At 38.8% G+C, this 20,849-nt stretch overlaps 2 protein-coding genes across 3 annotated transcripts; one reads left to right on the top strand and one right to left on the bottom strand.

Annotated features, from left to right (window-relative positions):
• Positions 1 to 657: 657 nt before the first annotated feature.
• acvr1l (activin A receptor, type 1 like) lies at positions 658 to 12,008 on the top strand. The gene is made up of 10 exons (XM_028437574.1): positions 658 to 796; positions 2,085 to 2,171; positions 3,542 to 3,805; positions 3,884 to 4,095; positions 4,520 to 4,619; positions 5,316 to 5,462; positions 6,763 to 7,038; positions 7,895 to 8,092; positions 9,470 to 9,600; positions 11,461 to 12,008. The coding sequence occupies exons 2-10, from the start codon at positions 2,096 to 2,098 to the stop codon at positions 11,590 to 11,592; spliced, it is 1,536 nt and encodes a 511-aa protein (XP_028293375.1). The 5' UTR covers positions 658 to 796; positions 2,085 to 2,095; the 3' UTR covers positions 11,593 to 12,008.
• A 419-nt stretch (positions 12,009 to 12,427) lies between these two features.
• d2hgdh (D-2-hydroxyglutarate dehydrogenase) lies at positions 12,428 to 20,532 on the bottom strand. Of its 2 annotated transcripts, none has more exons than XM_028437572.1 (10): positions 20,375 to 20,532; positions 18,455 to 18,757; positions 18,325 to 18,382; positions 17,234 to 17,373; positions 16,973 to 17,166; positions 15,573 to 15,741; positions 15,326 to 15,469; positions 14,793 to 14,935; positions 14,541 to 14,706; positions 12,428 to 12,901 (listed from the first exon to the last, which is right to left on the bottom strand). In XM_028437572.1, the coding sequence occupies exons 2-10, from the start codon at positions 18,717 to 18,719 to the stop codon at positions 12,627 to 12,629; spliced, it is 1,554 nt and encodes a 517-aa protein (XP_028293373.1). In that variant the 5' UTR covers positions 18,720 to 18,757; positions 20,375 to 20,532; the 3' UTR covers positions 12,428 to 12,626. The 2 variants fall into 2 exon arrangements, with proteins under 2 accessions (XP_028293373.1, XP_028293374.1); XM_028437573.1 differs by having other exon boundaries at positions 20,386 to 20,509.
• Between the last annotated feature and the right edge of the window lie 317 nt (positions 20,533 to 20,849).

Genomic DNA, 20,849 nt, shown 5'->3' with positions numbered 1-20,849 from the left:
TAGCATTAGGCATTGCATGGATTTGTATCATATTGAATGGCACGCTATCACGTTGTGTCGTATCTAATGGTATGGCATCACATCGTATGGCATCACATCGTATGGTAACATATTGCATTGTGTCACATCGAATGGTATGGTATCGTAGCGTATTGTATCGCACCATGTGATATCACACTATATATCTGACATAATATGAAGCGATGCGATCGATTTCATCTTCTGAAATGTAAATATCTCAATGACACCGACTGAATACGTTTGTGTATTTTTCTGTAATTTATGCATGTTTTATGAGTCATTTTGTTAATTTTGTACTTCTGTATATTGTTTAGTAATTTTGTATGTTTTTGTCGTAATTCGTACATCTTTCTGTTTTTTGTAATTTTGTAATGTGTTTTTGGAGGAAATATACAAAATGACGACAAAAATTTACAAACTACAAAAATATGCAAAATACAGAAAGATATAAAAATGACATCAAAAATACACAAAACTAACAAAAAAAGACACAAAACTACAAAATACAAAATGAGAACAAAATTACTCAAAATTACAAAACGATATGCAAAATAAACACTGATTTAAGTAGCTGTTGGAGGACTCCATGCCCCACAATGCACCTATGATAATGTTTTGGTGACGTCAGAGCGGTCGTAGTGAAGCAGAGGCGGTCTGTGGGCGGGGCTGCTGTGCTCTGTGTTTTAAACGCTACAAACAGGCCGAAAACATCCGTTTAAATGAAGATTCTGAGGCTCAAGATGAGTTAGAAGAAGCCGCTGCTGGTGTGCGTTAGGTAGGTGTAGGTTTTATGCTTTCAGTGGCCGCTGTTTGTCCCGCTCACGTCGGGCTTTGTGCTGTGCAGCTAGCTGTAGCTAGCAGGATGCTAACAGGCTAACAGCGGGCGGCCCCGGGAGGACCAGAGCAGACTGGCGCCTCAGCGGTCACATTAACCCGCTGCTTGGTGCTCCTTAGCCCCGATAGAATAACACTGAACCCTGCTGAAAGGTTTTTAAGGAATACATTTAAACTCAGCGACACATTAAAGATGATTTAGATTATTGAGTATATATTTAGAAGATAACACTCGTAATAATATGATAATAAAGTCCTGTCATTAGAAAGAAAAGTAGTGTATAATGACGTAATAAAATTGTATTATTCGCTTATAAATATTACAATATGGTCATAAAATAACAAAAACAAAGTCTTAGTTTTATCAGAATAGTCCTAATTTTATCAATGAATAAAAGGACCATTTTAAGAGTATAAAGTTGTAATTTTATCAGAATAAAGTCTTCATTTTTGGAAAATTTCCACATTTTTTGGACAATTTTGACAGAATAAAGTCTTAATTTTAGCAGAATAAAATCATATTTTTATCAGAACAAAGTCAATGTTTTGAGAGAATAAATTATTGATTCCATGAGAATAAAGTTCATTTTATCAGAATAAAGTCACAATTTTCAGAGAATAAAGTCATAATTTTATGAGAAATAAACTGATGTGTATCTGCTGATCTACAGAGCATTAAAGCATTAAAATAAATATTTAATATTTTGGTTCATTTGCATCACATTATATAATATGCAACTAAATGTGTCTATTCCAGAGGAGCAACCACACGAACCTGGAGGAAATCACCGGTTTTAGGAGGAAAAGATGATTTATTTCTAAATAATTTCTTCTCATTTGAATTTATTATTGCCACAATATTATGACTTCATTCTTGAGGTAAAACATACGTGGGCTTTGTACGCTTTATTTCCACATTCATATGTGACAGTTTGTGTGTGTGTGTGTGTGTGTGTGTTCAGACTGAGCCAGGGTAAACAAAGTGCTTTAGCAATGACTGATTTATGTCTTCTCAAACCACATATAATTATATGTATTTAAAGGTCCAACCTGTTACTGTTTAACTCGGTCACACAGGAGCAACATAATGGAAGTCTGTTCCACAATAACACTTTTTAAATTACATGCAAATTCAAAGTAAGGAGATTCTTTTTAAATGATTTCTTTGTATTTAATTAGCGTTTTGCTCCTGAATACTAACCCTCTGTGGCTCCTCCCCCTCTTCACAGTGCACTGAACAATGGGATTGTGCAGCGTCCAGGTTCTCCTGCTGCTCCTGCTGCAGGAGGCCATGTATTCATCAGCTGAAGGCTCAGGTATAGTGAACTGCTCCTTCACCTGCACAGTTACATCACATTACATCACATTACATTTATAGACATACACACACACGGAACTCATACTATGTGTGTATTAGGAAATTAACAATCGATTAAGGAGCATAGCTTGCAGAATTAAAGAAAAACACAACAAAATGACAAAAATACACGAAATATTTAAAAAAAACACGAGAAGACTACAATACAGAAAATTACTACAAAACCCACGACACCACAAAATATGCAGAATACACAAAATGACAAAAGCAAAAAAAAAATTACACAAAAATTACTTCAATAAACACAAAATTACAAAGAATACGCACGTTTCTCATGATTTTGTGCGTACGGCAGGGTCAGAGCTGATGACGATGTTTTTTTTTTATTAGTCCCTAACGTTGTTTTTAAATGAGGCCCATGAAGAATGGTTCTGTTACGTGTAAATGTCTGCAATGACACAAACACTATTACCTCTCAATTTTATAAAGCTTTTTTGTTTTCTTTGATGTTTATGCACAATTTATGCATAATCAATGTAATCTGTTCATTAGACAGTTTGTTTTAAATGTATAGAATAGATGCATACAAAGTTTTTGTCATTCCACCTAGAATATTTTATAGACTTTATATAATATACTGAACACATTTCTTGCTTTCTGACACATTGGATATATTGACACAAGCACTTACTTCAATTGACATCTTTGACATTTATTTTATTTATCCAGGTTAGCCACACCATGACTTGTTCTCATGCACTTTATTTTGAAATGGTGTTCTTTAATAATAATAATAATAAAAAATAACTTATTTTGATCTTTATACACATTTTTGTACTTTTTTATTGCATGGGAGAGATGCCCCCCCCCCCCCCCCCCAAAAAAAAAAAGTAACTTAGCAACTTTTACTTTGAGTACATTTTAAGTCATCTACTTTTTACTTCTACTTAAGTAGATTTTTCCTGTACAAATTACTACAAATTACAACAAAAACACAAAATTACAAAACAATATGCAGAAGTACAAAATAACTCCTAAAACATGCAGAAATTACAGAAAAATATACAAAAGTATTCAGTCTGTGTCATTGACATATTTATATTTCAGAAGTTCATCACATCGCTTCATATTGCGTCAGAAAATTGACATTTTTGTTTCTGTCCGTTTGCACGTTTACTGTGAAAGTGTAAATTCATGATATTTTCCTGTATTCAATGTGAAAATGCTATTTCTGCTTGATTTAAAATAAATACATAAGCAATGTTTGTTTTCCGTTGTCATGTAAAGTTGGTGACCCTAGAAATGAATATACATAATAAATAATATAATATAATAAAACTGTGTTCACTGCTCGTCTTTTACTCACAGATGGACACTTGGTGTGTTTATGTGAAGGCCCTAAATGCTCCCAGTCGACCCAGTGCCACGGCACCCAGTGCTTCTCCTCGGTCAAAGTGGCGAGCGGTGGGGTTGGGGGGGTGGAGTTTGAGCGTGGCTGTCTGGAGGGGCTTCAGAACAGTCGCCTCCAGTGCCTCACAGCGCCGTCCTCCCACCAGGCCATTGTCTGCTGCTCCCAGGACCGATGCAACAGCAACACCAGCAGGACCTCCTTGATGTCTCTGCTTCCATCCGGTGAGGACCATGAACTCTGGTGACCTTTGACCCCCTCCCTCCCTGCTGCTATGACTCATTTCTGTTGTCCTACCTCAGCTCCAGAGGGCGAGCCCTTTGGGCACCGTGTGGAGACGTTAGCCCTGTTTGTTCTGGGTCCTGTGGTGGTTCTGGTTCTGCTCTCTGTAGTGTCAGTGTTGGCCTGTAGGAGGCTCCACCACGGTCGTCTGCACAGGCTGCAGGAGTTTGACACGGAGCAGGGGGCCGTGGATGGACTCATCACCTCCAATGTGGGAGACAGCACGTTAGCGGTAACAAAGATACACAACACACACATCATATACACAACACACACATCAGAAGGACAGCAAAGTTGACACTCACACACAGTCAGGGTGTGAAGCTATTCAGATCCTGTCACATGTTCTTAATAAGATACTTTATAGCAGACATGGACAACTAGTGACCACATGCATCATATGTCAAATTAAATGACTTTTAAAGTAAAAAAAACACCAAGAATGCATAAAATGACAGAAACATACACTAAATGAGTCCTAAAATACACAAAATTTGCTGTTGTAATGTTCTGATTGGTCAGTATTCTGGTGATTACTTATTGTTGTGTTATAGAATAAATCAGTCAGTGTGTGTGTGTGCATCAGTCACCCTCTCACACACACACACACACACATGTAATAATGTCCTCCCTATCATTTGTTTCTCCATCTCCAGGACATGTTGGATCACTCGTGCACATCAGGAAGTGGGTCAGGTCTTCCTTTCTTGGTCCAGAGAACTGTGGCCAGACAGATCAGCCTGGTGGAGTGTGTAGGTGTGTGTGACACTGACACACACACACACGTCTGATTTTAAACAACATTTTCCCTGTCCACAATCACCTTCATTATTGTTTGCTGTTTTCTTTTTTGTTTGTGTTTTTGTGGTTGTTTTGTGTGTTTTCTGAGTCATGTTGTGTATTTTTATTGTCATTTTGTGGGTTTTCATTTGCTGATTTTGGAGGTATTTTCAATTTTTTTGTTGTCTCGTATTTTCTTTTTCCGTTTTGTGTTTTTGAAGTCGTCTTGTGTGTTTTGTGAGTACCGGCCATTTTGTTGTCATTGTGTTTTTGGAATCATGTGTGTGTTTGTTGTTTTGTATATTTTTCTCTTAATTTGTGTGTGTTTGTTGTTTTGTGTATTATTCTGTCATTTTGTGTCATTTTCTTGTTGTTGTGTGTGTTTTTGTGCGTTCACCTTTAGGGCTGCACAAACGTCTCCTGTCCATAACTTTCTGATTAGTTGTTGAAATGCTAAATATCGGTAGTTGTGGAACTTTAGCTCACTTCCTGCTTTGGTTACGTCCAACCTTTACTGGAGATCTGCTCAAATAATGTTTTTATATCAATTCCACTTTATTTATATTTTTACAGGTTTATAATGCAGTGAAAGCACTTTGGGTTAGTGGTTTAAAGTGCTAGTGTGAGCTTTGTGCTGCTGATGGACCACAATGTGTGCCCCTCCCCCTCCAGGTAAGGGCCGCTATGGAGAGGTTTGGCGAGGCCAGTGGCAGGGAGAGAACGTAGCTGTGAAAATCTTCTCCTCCAGAGACGAGAAGTCGTGGTTCAGAGAAACGGAAATCTACAACACGGTGTTACTGAGACACGACAACATCCTGGGTGAGTGTACAGACTTTTAATCATTTTATAGCAATAATTAACAAAACTATTTCATCGTCACTGAAACCCTCATCGAAAATACACTGCGTTTTATTTATACATATATACAGTACATTAACTCACTCAGTGCCATTGACGAGATAACTCGTCATTTCAAGTCCAAAATACCCCCAGCCTGTGAGCCAGATAGCAGAATAATAAGTGACATGTAGGAGGTAGCAGCACCTTTGGATGAGATCATCCATGCTCAGCAGAGCTCAGAGGGAGAGGAGGAAAGGCGTTTATGACAGAAAATGGCGTTACGTACAGAGTTGATGTTCTTAGCAGCGCCCACTCGACCAGAGCATGTGTGGAACTCATGGATAATGTGGCGATGGTGAGATAAAACAATAAAAAAAACTTGTGTAAAACTAGCTCTATTCAACTGCTGATTACAATAGAACGAATTTTTCAGATAGTCATAGTAGAAAATATTCTGTGGGTCTTTAAAATCAGTCAAAATGCTCAAAACGTCTGGCGCTGAATGAGTTAATTAAATAAGGCAAGAAAAAAACATGAAAAGAAGAAAACAAAGGACAGAGAAAAAATAAAAATAAAAAAGGGGTAAAGCAAAAGTTTAAAAGAAATACATAAAGGGGATAAATAAAAAGTGTACCTGCATTTTTCTTTTGATGCTATTATGTAACTGTGTAGTCTACTTAGTCTATTTACAGAGTGAAATGTATTCTTTTTTTGAAGTTATCTCTAATTTTTCATGTTATTCTTTCATCATCTAATGTTTTTTCTGTCGTTCTAAACCAAAGATTTATTTTGGATGATATTTGTCCTTTTCTCCTGTTACACATAAAACATGAAATAGTGGAACATCTGCCTGGTTTATTATCACTGATAAATAGATTCCTTAAAGGTTTTCATTTAGTTCAAATATATTTGTCAGTAAATTCTCAACCTTTTTCCAGAATGATCTCAGAGTAGGACATGTATGGAGCATATGTACAGTATTTATTTTCATCTTTAGGTTTTCATACAGGAGCTTTTTCTATTCCTCTACCTCAGTGCTAATTTTATTTATTTTTATTAATGATTATAAATCAGTGCCAATTTATTTATTTTTTACATTTTCCTCTTCCCTTATTTTCTATCAAACATTGCTTTTGTTATCTTTTATAAATATTGGAGATTTTTTCCTTTTGCTTTCTTTCTATTTTGGACCAAATGTTATAATATATATATTTAACTTGTGAGTGTGAAGTTAAAATGTCTTCAGTTCAGGATGAACATCTTCTCCGTCTGTCTCCAGGTTTCATGGCGTCTGACATGACGTCCCGTAACTCCAGCACCCAGCTGTGGCTCATCACCCACTACCACGAGAACGGTTCCCTGTACGACTACCTGCAGCGGGTTCCCGTGGAGACGTCGGAGGGCCTGGCCATGGCGGCGTCCGTGGCGTGTGGTTTGGTTCACCTGCACACGGAGATATTTGGAACAGAAGGAAAAGCTGCCATCGCTCATCGAGACCTGAAGAGTAAAAACATCCTGGTGACAAAGGAGCTGCGCTGCTGCATCGCAGACCTCGGTCGGTTCTTTATGTTTATGTAACGCACACAATTTGACAGAAATACACCAAAAAAATATACAAACAACAAAAACACACATTTACAGAAAAATACAAAATGACGCCTAAAACACAGAAACATAGAGAATGACTACAATAAACATACAAAATTACAGGCAAACACACTGACAACAATAATACACAAAACATCAAAAATACCCAAAAATGCAGACATGCATAGAAAATTATAAGAACAAAATAAAATACATAAAAAGGCAGACAGACATAGAACAATACATTTAATTAAACAGAAAACATAAGACAAACAAATTACAGAACAATTAAAAATTGACAGAAATACACCAAAATGCAAACATACAAAAGAACAGAAAATAAAAAAAGGGCAACAATATAATGACATTTTTACACAACAATACATGTAAACACACAAAACAACAAAGTTTCACAAAATGCAAACAAGAAAAACACTATTTTAAACCGGAAAAACACAAGACGACAACAAAAAAGGGACAACAAAAATACACAAATTTACTCCAATAATCATACAAAATTACAGAAAAATACACAAAAGGACAAAAAAAAACGTGAAATGACTCATAAAACCACCAACAAAAATACAGAAAAATAGAGAATGACTTAATAAACATACAAATGTAGGACAAAAAATTGGCAATAATTATACACAAAACAACAACATAAATGTAGACAAACAGACAAAACTACAGAAAACCCTCAAAAGGACGACAAAATACACAAAATGACTCATAAAACAAAAAAATTGTAATACATGTGCTACTGATTCATAAATGACAGTTAATGATAGCTGTAATTATTGTGTGTGTGTGTGTGTGCGTAGGCCTGGCTGTGACACACTCACAAACCGACAACCTGCTGGACGTGGGCAACAACCCTAAGGTGGGAACCAAACGCTACATGGCTCCAGAGGTTCTAGACGAGAGCATTCAGAGCGACTGCTTCGACGCCTACAAGAGAGTGGACATCTGGGCGTTTGGACTGGTTCTGTGGGAGATAGCACGGCGTACATACAGTAACGGTCAGCAACCATTTATTACTGTGTCACGTTACATCATTGTTCCCTGTTCAGAGACTGTACATGTTATTAAACATCCTGGAATCATACTAAACATGATAAATAAGGTCAATAGTCCAATGATGTTATTTTATTATGATTCTAAAATATTAGTTATGAAACCTTTAATCATGTTTTACACTAAATCTTCTCACAGCGTGTGATTGTAGAAGTTTCTGCTGTGACTTGTCATCAGATAAACTGATCACCAGTTCTACTAATACACCATCAGATAAACTCATCACCAGTTCATCTAATACACCATCAGATAAACTCATCACCAGTTCATCTAATAAACTCATCACCAGTTCATCTAATACACCATCAGATAAACTCATCACCAGTTCATCTAATACACCATCAGATAAACTCATCACCAGTTCACCTAATACGCCATCAGATAAACTCATCACCAGTTCATCTAATACGCCATCAGATAAACTCATCACCAGTTCATCTAATACGCCATCAGATAAACTCATCACCAGTTCATCTAATAAACTGATCACCAGTTCATCTAATACACCATCAGATAAACTCATCACCAGTTCATCTAATACACCATCAGATAAACTCATCACCAGTTCACCTAATACGCCATCAGATAAACTGATCACCAGTTCATCTAATACACCATCAGATAAACTCATCACCAGTTCATCTAATACACCATCAGATAAACTCATCACCAGTTCATCTAATACGCCATCAGATAAACTCATCACCAGTTCATCTAATACGCCATCAGATAAACTCATCACCAGTTCATCTAATACACCATCAGATAAACTCATCACCAGTTCACCTAATACGCCATCAGATAAACTGATCACCAGTTCATCTAATACGCCATCAGATAAACTGATCACCAGTTCATCTAATACGCCATCAGATAAACTGATCACCAGTTCATCTAATACGCCATCAGATAAACTCATCACCAGTTCATCTAATACACCATCAGATAAACTCATCACCAGTTCACCTAATACACCATCAGATAAACTGGTCACCAGTAGCTGAACCTGTTTACATTTCAATCTGAACCCACACATTAAAAACACAGGATAACACGGTCACTAGATGAACCATAACACGTTTAAACAGGATTTATTGGTGGAATTTGTCCATTTGTGACACTTCCTACTCATTCATTCACTCATTGTAAAAAAAATAATAGTGTAAATGTGTTATTGTTCTAAAACATGCACGTGAGGCCTTTCTGTCATTTTAGTGCCTGATTAATAAATAAAGATTAATATTTTTTGCTTTTATTGTTTTGTTTTCCATCATCACATAAAATCTCTAATATTGGTTTCTCATCATCTCCTTTTCTCTCAGGCATCATCGAGGACTACAAACCTCCGTTTTATGACCTGGTGCCAAACGACCCGAGCTTTGACGACATGAGGAAAGTTGTGTGTGTGGAGCAGCAGAGGCCGTTCATCCCCAACCGCTGGTTCTCCGACCCTGTGAGTGACGTTATTTAAACTGTTGATCCATGAGAACACTGGAGTTATTAATAATGATGACTTAATGTCAATCCATCTGATCTGAGGGTCACATGGTCAACATTAGGATAACGACCAATCAGAGCTTTAACACAGGAAACTATAAAGAGTTTGTTTGTTCTTCTGTTGTTTTGTGTGATTTTTTTTTTAAGCATCTTTGTGTGTTTTTGAGTTCCTTTGTATGATTTTAGCATCATTTTGAGTCATTTTTGTGTATTTATGTGTATCTTCGTTGTCCCTTTGGGTCTATGCTATGAATCTAGATTAGATTCATCTCCGTTAGCTGCTTGAACTAAAACATTCCTTTCCAGTTATGAGCTGAACGATGAACATTGATTATGGTCAGCATCACATCAGCTCCACACAGTGACGTGATCACCTCACCTTTCATTGGACAGATCGTTTTCTAAGAGATCTGATTGGTCAGGAGGCGGGACTTTGTCACTAGCTAACATTTAAGATAAAGAAAAACTTGGTCTGGACCAGGTTAGCTGTAAAAGACTAGTTGCCATAGTGATTCAGCTTCAGTGCATTTTGTAGTACAGCAGACATGGATTAAATCCTGGAAGTTAGCGCGATAAGAGCTAATCTAGATTAGTAGCATACCTCCTTTGTGATCGATAAAATAACAAATACAAACAGAATGACAAGATAAATCAACAGTATAATTCCACAAATTTTCTCCAAAAACACAAAACCACTCACATAATAACAAAAATACATAAACTGACAATGAACTAAAGAAAAATGACTCCAAAAACAACTACAATTATATAAAAGCTTAAGTGAAAATGAGACGAAACAAAACAACTCACAATGGCAACAAAAGAGAACAAAAAATACACAAAATGACAAAAATACATCACGAAATGTTGGCAGCAGTCAATCATCATACAGTAGAAATATTAAAATACTCTGAAAAACATGGTTATAAATAGAAGTAAATAGTAATAAATAAAGACGATGTCAAAAATAGCGTCTGAAGGCACAAGAAAAACAAATGTACAAAATTACTCCAAAAACACAAGACAACTCATAATTACAACAAAAACACACCAAATCACAACAATACATAGTTTAATTTAAAAAAAAAAAATAAATAAATCACTGAATGCAAACTAATGTATAAAATTAGAGAAAAAATAAACTCATTGTAAGTTCCTGTGTTAAAGCTCTGATTGGTCATTATTCTAATTGACATGAATGTTGATCATGTGACCCTCAGATCAGATAAATCACATGATCATGTGATCATTAGAGTCCCAACAGAATCATAATACATTTTATTTAAAAGCGCTTTGAGACACTCAGACACTTTACAGCATAAAAACAAGAAAATATGACAGAAAAGTAGTGAGAGTGTTTTAAACATTAAAAGCTCAGTGAAACAGATGAGTTTTCAGGATGGAGGTCGGTGCAGTTGTGGGTGTGGCTTGGTAGGGAATTCCATAGGGTGGGGGCAGCTGCAGAGAAAGCTCTGTCCCCCCCAGGTTCTGTGCTTGGTCCTGGGGACAGTGAGGAGGTTTGCATCTGAGGAGTGTAGGGGTGGAGCATATCTGTGAGGTAGGAGGGGCCTGATTATTAAGGGTTAGGTGAGGAGGAGGAGTGGAGGACAGGGGTGATGTGGTCACGGGAGTGGGTGTGGGTGAGGAGGGGGGCAGCTGCGTTTTGGATGTATTGGAGTTTATTTATGAGTGTGGAGGTTGTACCAAAGAGGAGCTATTGCAGTAGTCAAGGCGGGATGTGATAAAGGTGTGAATTAGAGTTTCATCTCCTGGTTGAACAGGAAATGAACCAGTGATGTAATGTGTGTGTTTTCAGACTCTGTGTGCCCTGGTGAAGCTGATGAAGGAATGCTGGTACCACAATCCTTCCGCTCGTCTCACGGCGCTGCGCATCAAGAAAACTCTGGACAAGATCCACGGCTCTCTGGAGAAAGCCAAGGAGTCCTGAGGGTCAGTGTGTTGACGCGCTACGACTACTGACCGTCTCTTCCTTTCTCCACTGACTCCGCCCACTCTCCAGTGAGCCCGTGGCGTGCGCTCTGTTGTCGTGTGTGTTTAACCTGGTGTGTCAGTCAGAGACGATCACGCGACAACGGAAAAGAGCCAATCGTCTCCAGACTTTTTATAACGTGAGATAAGTGTGTATGGACTACTACACACTAGTGTTACGATCTATATCCCTGTTGTCATGGTAAGATTCACACAAAGCGTTTGTGTGAAGGAGACGTCAGCGTTCAAAAACAGGAAGTGAGTTACTCTTTTTGTCTGAAACGAGTTTTTGTTTGAGCAAAGTGTCACTTTGTCTTTTCTACATGTAATAAACATTTACTGCACTCTTATTAAATGATGAGACAACATTTTAAACTATTTTCTTTTCATTTATTGTACAAAAAAGGAAATTTTTGGAGAAAAAAAGTCAATCGTCTAAATGTCCTTATTAGTAGATTTATGTCAAATATGCAAATATTGGGCATGACAAATGCTGAATGTGGATAAATTAGCAAAAAAAATAATCGGGAAAAGAGGTTTAAAGTGACAATAATGGGTCAACATATGTGACATTAGGGGGAGAAGTGGTGGAAAGGGTTAAGTACTGAACATGTGTGGAAAGTGGAGAAAAGGCTTTGAAATGTGATGGAAAAGTGTCAGAAATGGGAGAAATGTAGCAAAAATACATTAAAAGGAGCAAAAATATGGCAAGAAAAAGTGATGAAAATAGGTTAAAATATGGTGAGTTTAGGGTTGTTGTAGAAAATGGGTAAAAATAAACAAATGGGCTCAAATTGTTCAAAATTCTTAGTTTATTGAAGGACTCTGGGGACCTCCCACTGTCTCACGACCCCAAGGTTGAGAACCCCTCTTAGAGAATCTCTACTATGTTTTATGAATAAATTCAAAGTAAAATCAAAGTTGGAGTAAATAAACACTAATGATTTTCTTTACATATTTCAGCAGCTGAATGTGTTCATTACTAATTGCCCCTCAGTTTGAGGAGCGTGGGGATGTGTCTGGTAGGGTCTTATAGGGGTTCAGGATGCCTTTGGGGTCCAGCATGTCTTTGATTTTGGACATCAAAGACACGGCCTCTCTGTGTTTACTGTAGTAGATGTAGTTCCTCTTCTTCAGGCCCAGGCCGTGCTCTGCACTGATACTTCCGCGATGCTTCGCCGTCCACTCGTACACGAACGGCTCGATGGAGGCGAGCAGCGACGGGTCTTTGGCTGACGACGTGATGTTCAGGTGGAGGTTACCGTCGCCTAGGGAACCACAAGCACAGCATGGAGAAAATCACGTTCCTGAAAACAGAACTGATGACGTACTGAACTAAAAACAAGTGATGATAGAAGTCATTATGGGTGGGACGAGATCCAACAATATTAAAACCTTAATAAGACGGGTCGGCGATGGAATTTGTTGTTAATTATATTATTTTCTAATTTTGTACATTTGGTTGTTTTCTTTTTTTTTTTATTTTTTTTTTTTTTTTTTTTTTTTTTTTTTTTTTTTTTTTACCTTGTCTGCACATGCTTTCGAAGGTTAACACTACAAGAAGTGCAATCTTTTGACAGCAATGCATATTTTATTATTGCAATTAAATAAATTTATTTATTTCATTGCATAATTGTGACCGTCACCAGCCCTCCCTAGGGAAGGGTAAGAAATACTTTATTAAAGGGAGGATGTAAAAAAGAGAGGGCAGTGTTACACCAAGGTGAGGGGTTGGAGGGGGGTGGGGAAGTTAGCAGGGAAGAGGGATACAAGATAGGATATGGAATGGGTGAGGAATAGTTTTAAGTGATGCGATGTGAAATTGTGGTTGTGTATATTGTGTTTATTGTTGTGTTATCAAGCCAGTTTGGTGACCAGTGTGTGGTTTAGGAATAATGGTGGTGGCTGTGAACAGAGGAAGAGGTGAGTGGAAATTCCATAAAACAGGTATTTGGGAACAACGTGTCTAAGGTTGAGCCCAGTATGAGTGTTATCCCACAGCCCAAGGCCAGTGCATCCATGACAAATGTATTTCCAAGTACCGCCACTGCAAAACCCAAGAGCCGCCCCCGGGCCCGAAGAAGAAGCAGTCAGGCCAGCAGCAAGAGCAGGCAGCCTAAGGGCCCCCGGCGACCACCCCACGGCCAAGCAGTCCCCCGAACGCCCCCAAGATCCCAAGCCGAGAGGCAGCCATCGCCCCCCCATACACACCCGAGAAAGCCCCAAGGAGCCAAGGACCCAGCGCACCACGCCACCGATCCCACCCCAACCCCCAGACCCCCCACCCCATCGACCCCCCCACCCCCCCACCCCACCCCCGCGCCTAACCCCCCGAGGGGAGGGCCCAGAGAACTCCCTGCCCGAGGCCCCAGCGGAGGAGCCGAAGCCCACACCCAGCAGACGACCAGAACCGCGCCGAACAGGCAGCCAGTGGGCACCCGCCGGCGAGCCCAGAGCCAGCAGGGGCCCGACCCCAGGCCAGAAGGACCCGGAACGGATGCAGCACCAGGAGCAGCCCGCCCAGGGAGGACGACCACACCCCAAGCCGCATAAGGCACCAGGGGGCCGCTGGGAGTCTCCCCGCCGGCCCCCAGGCACCCCAACCTAGCCCCCCACGGCGCCCCAGATCACCCTTCACTGATGCCGCCCGCGCCACGAGCTTCAGTTCATTTTCTTTATTTTTTAAAGCCAGGGCCCCCTCCAAGGGCCAAGCCAGACCGCCCCGCCGGGATGTGGCCCCCTATTCCGGCCCCCGACACCCTACCTCACGGGATTTGGTTGTTTTCTAAACATCATATGGTCCCTCCCCCTCACTACTTCTGTCAGGTTTGGTTATAACTCCATACAGGTAATTATTGCTGACTCAGCATTAACAAAAGAACATATAAAGCTAAAGGCAGGTCTCACCTACGTGTCCGTAGCCCACCACCCTCTTGGCTCCTCCCCCCAGGTGCTCCCTCATGTCCAACACCAGCTGGTAGATCATGTCCACAGGAAGTGACACGTCGTACTTGTAAACGAAGCCGTCGTGAGTCAAAGCCTCAGTGACGCGTTCACGTAGCGACCACAGAGCCTGTTTCCATGGAAACAAACCAATAAACACCTGTTATTATTGTACACGCTCACAAGTTTCATCAGCACTTTATTTTGAAAGTTCACCTTTATTTTGGAGTCCTCTGTAGCTACCGTACCGTCTATGACCAGCAGGGACGTCATCGCCTCCTCCAGGAAGTTGTGAAGCTTCTCAGCGTCGTGAGTCGCATCTGATCCAGATGTTTCTATGACGATGTAGAACGGGCATTCTGCAACACACACCAACATTAACCTAGCATCAACATTAACCTAGCCATATCATTAGCCTAGCATTGTCTATAACCTAGCATCAACTTTAACCTAGCTTGAATATTAACCAAACGTCATCATTAGCTTTAACCTAGCATGAACAATAGCTTATCATTACTTAGCAATATCATTAGCCTAACATTAACCTAGCTTGAATTTTAATTTAACGTCATCATTAGCTTAATATTAGCTTTAACCTAGCGTCAACATTAACCTAGCGTCAACATTAACCTAACAAAATCCTTAGCTTTAACCTAGCATCATTAGCCTACCATTAACATTAACCTAGTGTCAACTTTAAACTAGCAATAACCTAGCATCAAGATTAGCCTACCATTAGCATGCTGTACCTGAGATGGGATTGGTCAGTTCCAGGTGTGTCTTCAGTAAATCCATACATTCACTGTCCAGGAACTCAAAGGCTGACAGAATTTCTCCCAGCATGCCTCTGCACAGCTGGAAGGTTTCTAACAGCTGCTGGAAGCTCTCACAGCCTGGAACACACACACACACACGCACACGCACACGCACACGCACACGCACACACACACGTCAAACACGTGGCTCCGTGTGCTCAGAGCTGGTATTGGTGGTTACCTAGCAACACCACGTTGACAGAGGCGGGTCTACGTGGACAGAGGACGGACACGGCCGTGATGACCCCCAGCGTTCCCTCTGAGCCGATGAACAGCTGCTTCAGGTCGTATCCTGTGTTGTCTTTACGCAGCGAGGACAAACAATCCAGGACACGCCCATCTGACAACACCTGAGTCACATGATCACACACAATGAAATTAATATACAAAATAGCAGCAGAAATAAACAAAAACCCACAAAACGAGAAGAACTTTCAGACGCTGAAGCACAAACGTCACCAGTTTATAAATGTTACAGACGTCCATCTTCCTCCTACGTGATTAAACAAAGGGTCGAATGCTGCGTTCAAAGATAATCAATATTCTAACTTCCGACTAAAGCTGAGCGATATAATTAAAAACAAACGACCTGTAAGGGACAGCACGTGTGAGTGAGTTCAGTGGTGTGGCTTGTTTAGCAGAAGGTCTGGGTTAGGGCGTACATGTTCTGTGAAGTAGTGAACGCAGCAACTTATAAAACCAGAAATTTAATACAAAATAAGTTATAAAAATATATATATATCACAAATATGGAAATAGGACACTGACTATGAATAATATTCAATACTAAGAAAATGACTATATACATAAAAATTATATTAATATGGGCATTTTCTATAAAGAGAAAACTCAATATATCGCCCAGCCCTAATTTTTACTTGAAAGTGACTTTGAACGTCACCCCAAAAATCAATGGTATTGTACGCTCTCACAACGCTAAACAGTTTACAAAAAGCATCGTCACACATAACTTAAACAATTAATTTGGCAAATGTTTCAATTAATTTATGCTTAAAACAATTGAAGTTTCACATTTAGCTTCATTTTTCAATGTCGTCAAACTGTGTTTTTAGTCATTTTGTGTTTTTTCATCGTATGCAACTTTTGGTTGATTTTGTGTATTTCTGTTTTTACGTATTTTAACGCTATTTTTGTCAATTTTAGTTTTTTATCTGTATTTTTGTTATTGTTTCATATTATCGTTTGTTATGGCCTGTTGCCCATGTCTACTGTAGAAATGTTTGCACTTAAACAAAACAATAAAATAAAGACTTTTTTTAAATGTATTTAGTTTAAGTTGATTCAGAGCTCAAAGTCTAATTTTAATTTAATAAATATAATCAATATTGTCTACATCATGTAAACTGATCATATGCTGTGATGTAACGTTAAGGAAGCAGAGGGTCATGGGTTCGTATCCAACCTGGGTCGTTTGTTTTGTTCCCATCGTGTGTTCAGTGCCTGAACGCAGCATTCCATGTTTCTCTGTCAGCTGCTTCCTGATTGGCTACATTCTGTTGCAGTTTTAATATATACAATTGTTGGCCCCGCCCCCTTTCTTTCAGTGTGTGCTCCACCCACCGCCTCCAGTCCCAGCACCGTCCCCCGTAGGGATCCGTAGCGCAGCAGCCTCAGACCCCCAGCGTTGGTGGCCACGTTGCCCCCGATGTGACAGCTGCCTTTGGCCCCCAGGTCCAGGGGCATCATGTGGTCCCTGTCCTCCAGGTACTGGGACAGGTTCTCTAGGACGCAGCCTGCCTGACAGGTGAGGATCCCTGGAGAGGAGCAGAGTGGGAGGAGCTATGACCAGGTGTGTGCGTGTATGCGTGTGTGCGTGTCTACCTGAGACGTTATCAAAGCTGATGATGTCGTTCATCAGAGACGTAGAGAGGATGATTTCATCATAGACTGGGACGCTGCCTCCAACCAGCCCCGTGTTTCCTCCCTGGGGGGTCACAGCCAGGAGACGATTGCTGCAGTACCTGCCACGGTTGGACTCAATTACAATTAGGTATTCAATTACAACTTAATTACGATCACAGTGATCATTTTTTCAAATTACAGTTCAATTATGTTTGGTTGTTTGTCCTGAGAAAGTCAATTACGTTCTCAATTACAACTAGGGGTGGGAACCTCTGGGTCCCTCACGATACAAAGCTCACGATAACGATTAGCTCACAATATGAAAATACTGCAATTATTGATATATTGGTCAGAAATCAATCTACAATAATCTATGACAAAAGAAAAAAAAGATTAAGTGAAAAAATACATTTTATTTTATATTTCTGAAAGAAAATATAAAAAGTGTTTTATGAACAGTGACTATTTTAGTGCAACATTTCTGTAAATAAGTATCAACATATCAATGTAAATAAATAAGTCAACATTAATGTGCCCTAGTTTGCACTTCTACATATAGATAACGTTTCAATAATAATGTGGGCCATTTTAAAGTGATTTTATGACTAACTTGTATTTTTGTGGACTATTTTTAAGAAAATTGCAGGATTTTATTTTTTTTAAAAATATAGATCTTGACATTAAAAATAATGCTATTATGTGACATAAGCATGGGTGAGTGATTGAATTTTTATTTTTGAAGAAATCTACACAATGATTCATGTTTTCTCTGTTTTTTGTGTATTTTCTGTTGTGTTGCTGGTAATTAGTATGTTTCTCTCTGTGCATGTGTTTTTGGTGTCATTTTGTTTATTTTTTATTTTATTTTGTGTCTAAGTTGCTGGTAATATTTAGTATGATTATCACTTCTAATTAAAAAATAAATGAATAAAACCCATATTTTGAATGCTTTCATTTGTTAATTTCCCTCTCTCTCAAATACACCTGTACACTGCCCTGAAGGGCCTGTTTTGGACCCCGGACCACGGGTTTGACACATGCAGTAGATGAATTCAGTTTTCAACACTTACTTTAGTATCTGTGAAACTTCTTCTGTGGTCTGAGGCCTCAGTAATACTTCACTGGACCCTGAAAGAAGACATGATGACATCATCAAAGGTCAGCTGAGGTCTTCTGATTGGTCGGTGAGGGGGTTCCCACCTCGGACTGATCTGAGCCAGTCCACGTTACTGGACTCCAGCAGGTCTGGGTCCGTGATGACTCGGTTCTGGAGGATCCTCCTGAAGAACGTCAGGTCCTCCTCAGAGACTCTGGAGAACGGACGCCTCTGAGGAGCTGCACTGGGAGACTCGGAGTGAAGTCCACGAGCAGGGGGCGGAGCTCTGAGTGCACAGGAGAGGGTGGTGACCCTGTGGGAGGAGCCAAGCCTCACAACAGATCCCAGTCTGTGGAAAACTGTTCCCATGACTGAACAGAAGGTGGAGGAACAGGAGGAAGAACAGGCTGTGGAAACAGAAGAAGAAACACACGAGTTAGAGAACAGACATGGGTCACATGGGTCGCCAAAAACACACAACATTAAAACAATACCAGAAACTAGGGCTACACAATTAATCAAAATGTAATCATGAGCTCGTTTTTCATTGCGATGATTATTAGATCTGATCTTCTGCAATATTTACGTTTAAAAAATGGGCTCTGCATTCTAATGTATTTATTTCATTAGCCTTACCTACATTTTCAATTCTTGTGTCAATTTAAAAAATGTATTTTTTAATATGATTCTTATTCAAAGCTTGGTTTTGGACTTTAAACTGTACACATTGTTTCAAAGTAGGACTGACTTTTTTTTCCCCTGAACATCATAAATAATTGTGATTATAATTGCGATTACAATACTGATCAAAATTATCGCGATTATCATTTTGGCCGTGATTGTGCATCCCTAACAGAAACAGACAAAATGACTCCATAAACATACAAAGTAACAACAAAAAACATCAGACGTACAAAAACAAGAAAAACGCACAATGAGAAAAATAAACACCAAAAATACACAATAAAACACACAAAGTGAGAAAATAATGTATAAATTTAACACCAGAAACACACAAAATGACAGTGAAAACACTGTGACCAAAATACACAAATAGTGAATAAATGTACAAAGGAACACAACAAAAATGGAAAAAAACACTAATAAAAACACAGAATGAGGAAATACACAAAGTGACAGTAATAACACTCAGTGACAAGAAAATGGATGAACATTTTGTAAAGAAAATTTCACAATAAAACACTGTTTAAGTCATTCTGGGACTAAAAACTCCCACCTGAGTGTCATTTATAAGGTTTCATCGTTCTGTTGTCTGCGAGAAAACATGCTTTTAATAGTGATAAATATTTTTGTTTTTAAATTAAAGGTTATCAAGTTTCATTGCTTTCATTATGTACTCATTTACTTATGTTATCAACTACATTTTAACTAGTAAAGCTGCAGTTATTAATTATATTTATTTTCTTTAATTGAAATGCAACATTTAATCATTAGATAAATTTAAAGCAATGTAGCAAAAAAAAAATGCATATTTCTCACAAAAGGATTCCACTACATCAAACTAAGATAACAGATGGAAAAAGTAAATGTACTAAAGTAAAAAGGTAGTAAGTTTATTTTTTACTTTTTTTCTTAATGAATGAAGCTTCGAAGCAGAGAACATTAAGAAACATTTTTGTAATTGCGGTATTTTATTTGTGTTGCAGCCCTATTTACTGAATGTACACATGTAAAGTAACCCTGCCAGATACCTTTACACATCTTTATTCAGGTACAAGCTCATATTTTATTATCTGTTTATAGAAAATTAGTTTCATGTACATTCATCAAAAAAAATCCTCCTGTGTTTAACTGCAAAGGTAAGCAATGATTTTCAGTCGAACAAAGACGTAACGTCCAGTTTTTCTACATTTAAACAATTTATTCAACAACATTAGCATTGTGTCAATGTTTTAAATGTTAGCCAGAGATCTCGGGTGAAGCTAGTAGCATTAGCTCGCTAACTAATGCTAACACCGAGTGTGTTATTAACACTTTAGTGTGAGAACTCTATATTTACTCACCATGAACTCACTTCATGAGCTGCATGTCTCAGTCTCACAGTTCAAGGACAAACTCTTTAAAAGATGGACAAGTTACCATGTTTACAACTTGTACGTCAGCGAGGCGCCGGGCATTGACGTCATGACGTTCAGAGACGGGATCCAACCAATCAAATCTGGCTTCCGGAGTAGACCGCTGCTGCTGATTGGACCTTACGTGATGATGCGGTACTAGACGACAATAAAAATACGGAAGTAAGATTCAAAATTTATAAAATATACCCAAAAATTATCAAATGCTTACATTTATTTAACAGTTTCAACTGAAAAAATGCGTTTATTGATTCCTACATTTTGTACCCCCGACTTTTTTATTTTTATGGTAAAATCTTCCCATATATTAATTGGTTACTGAATATCAATAAATAGTGACAGAGAAAAAAGAAACGATATATATACATATTCAGACCTTTCAGATATTATGGAGCGCTAATTG

This window comes from Gouania willdenowi, chromosome 22 (genome assembly GCF_900634775.1).
Source record: "Gouania willdenowi chromosome 22, fGouWil2.1, whole genome shotgun sequence".
NCBI lineage: Eukaryota > Metazoa > Chordata > Actinopteri > Blenniiformes > Gobiesocidae > Gouania > Gouania willdenowi.
This window is presented reverse-complemented; position numbering and strand designations above follow the sequence as displayed.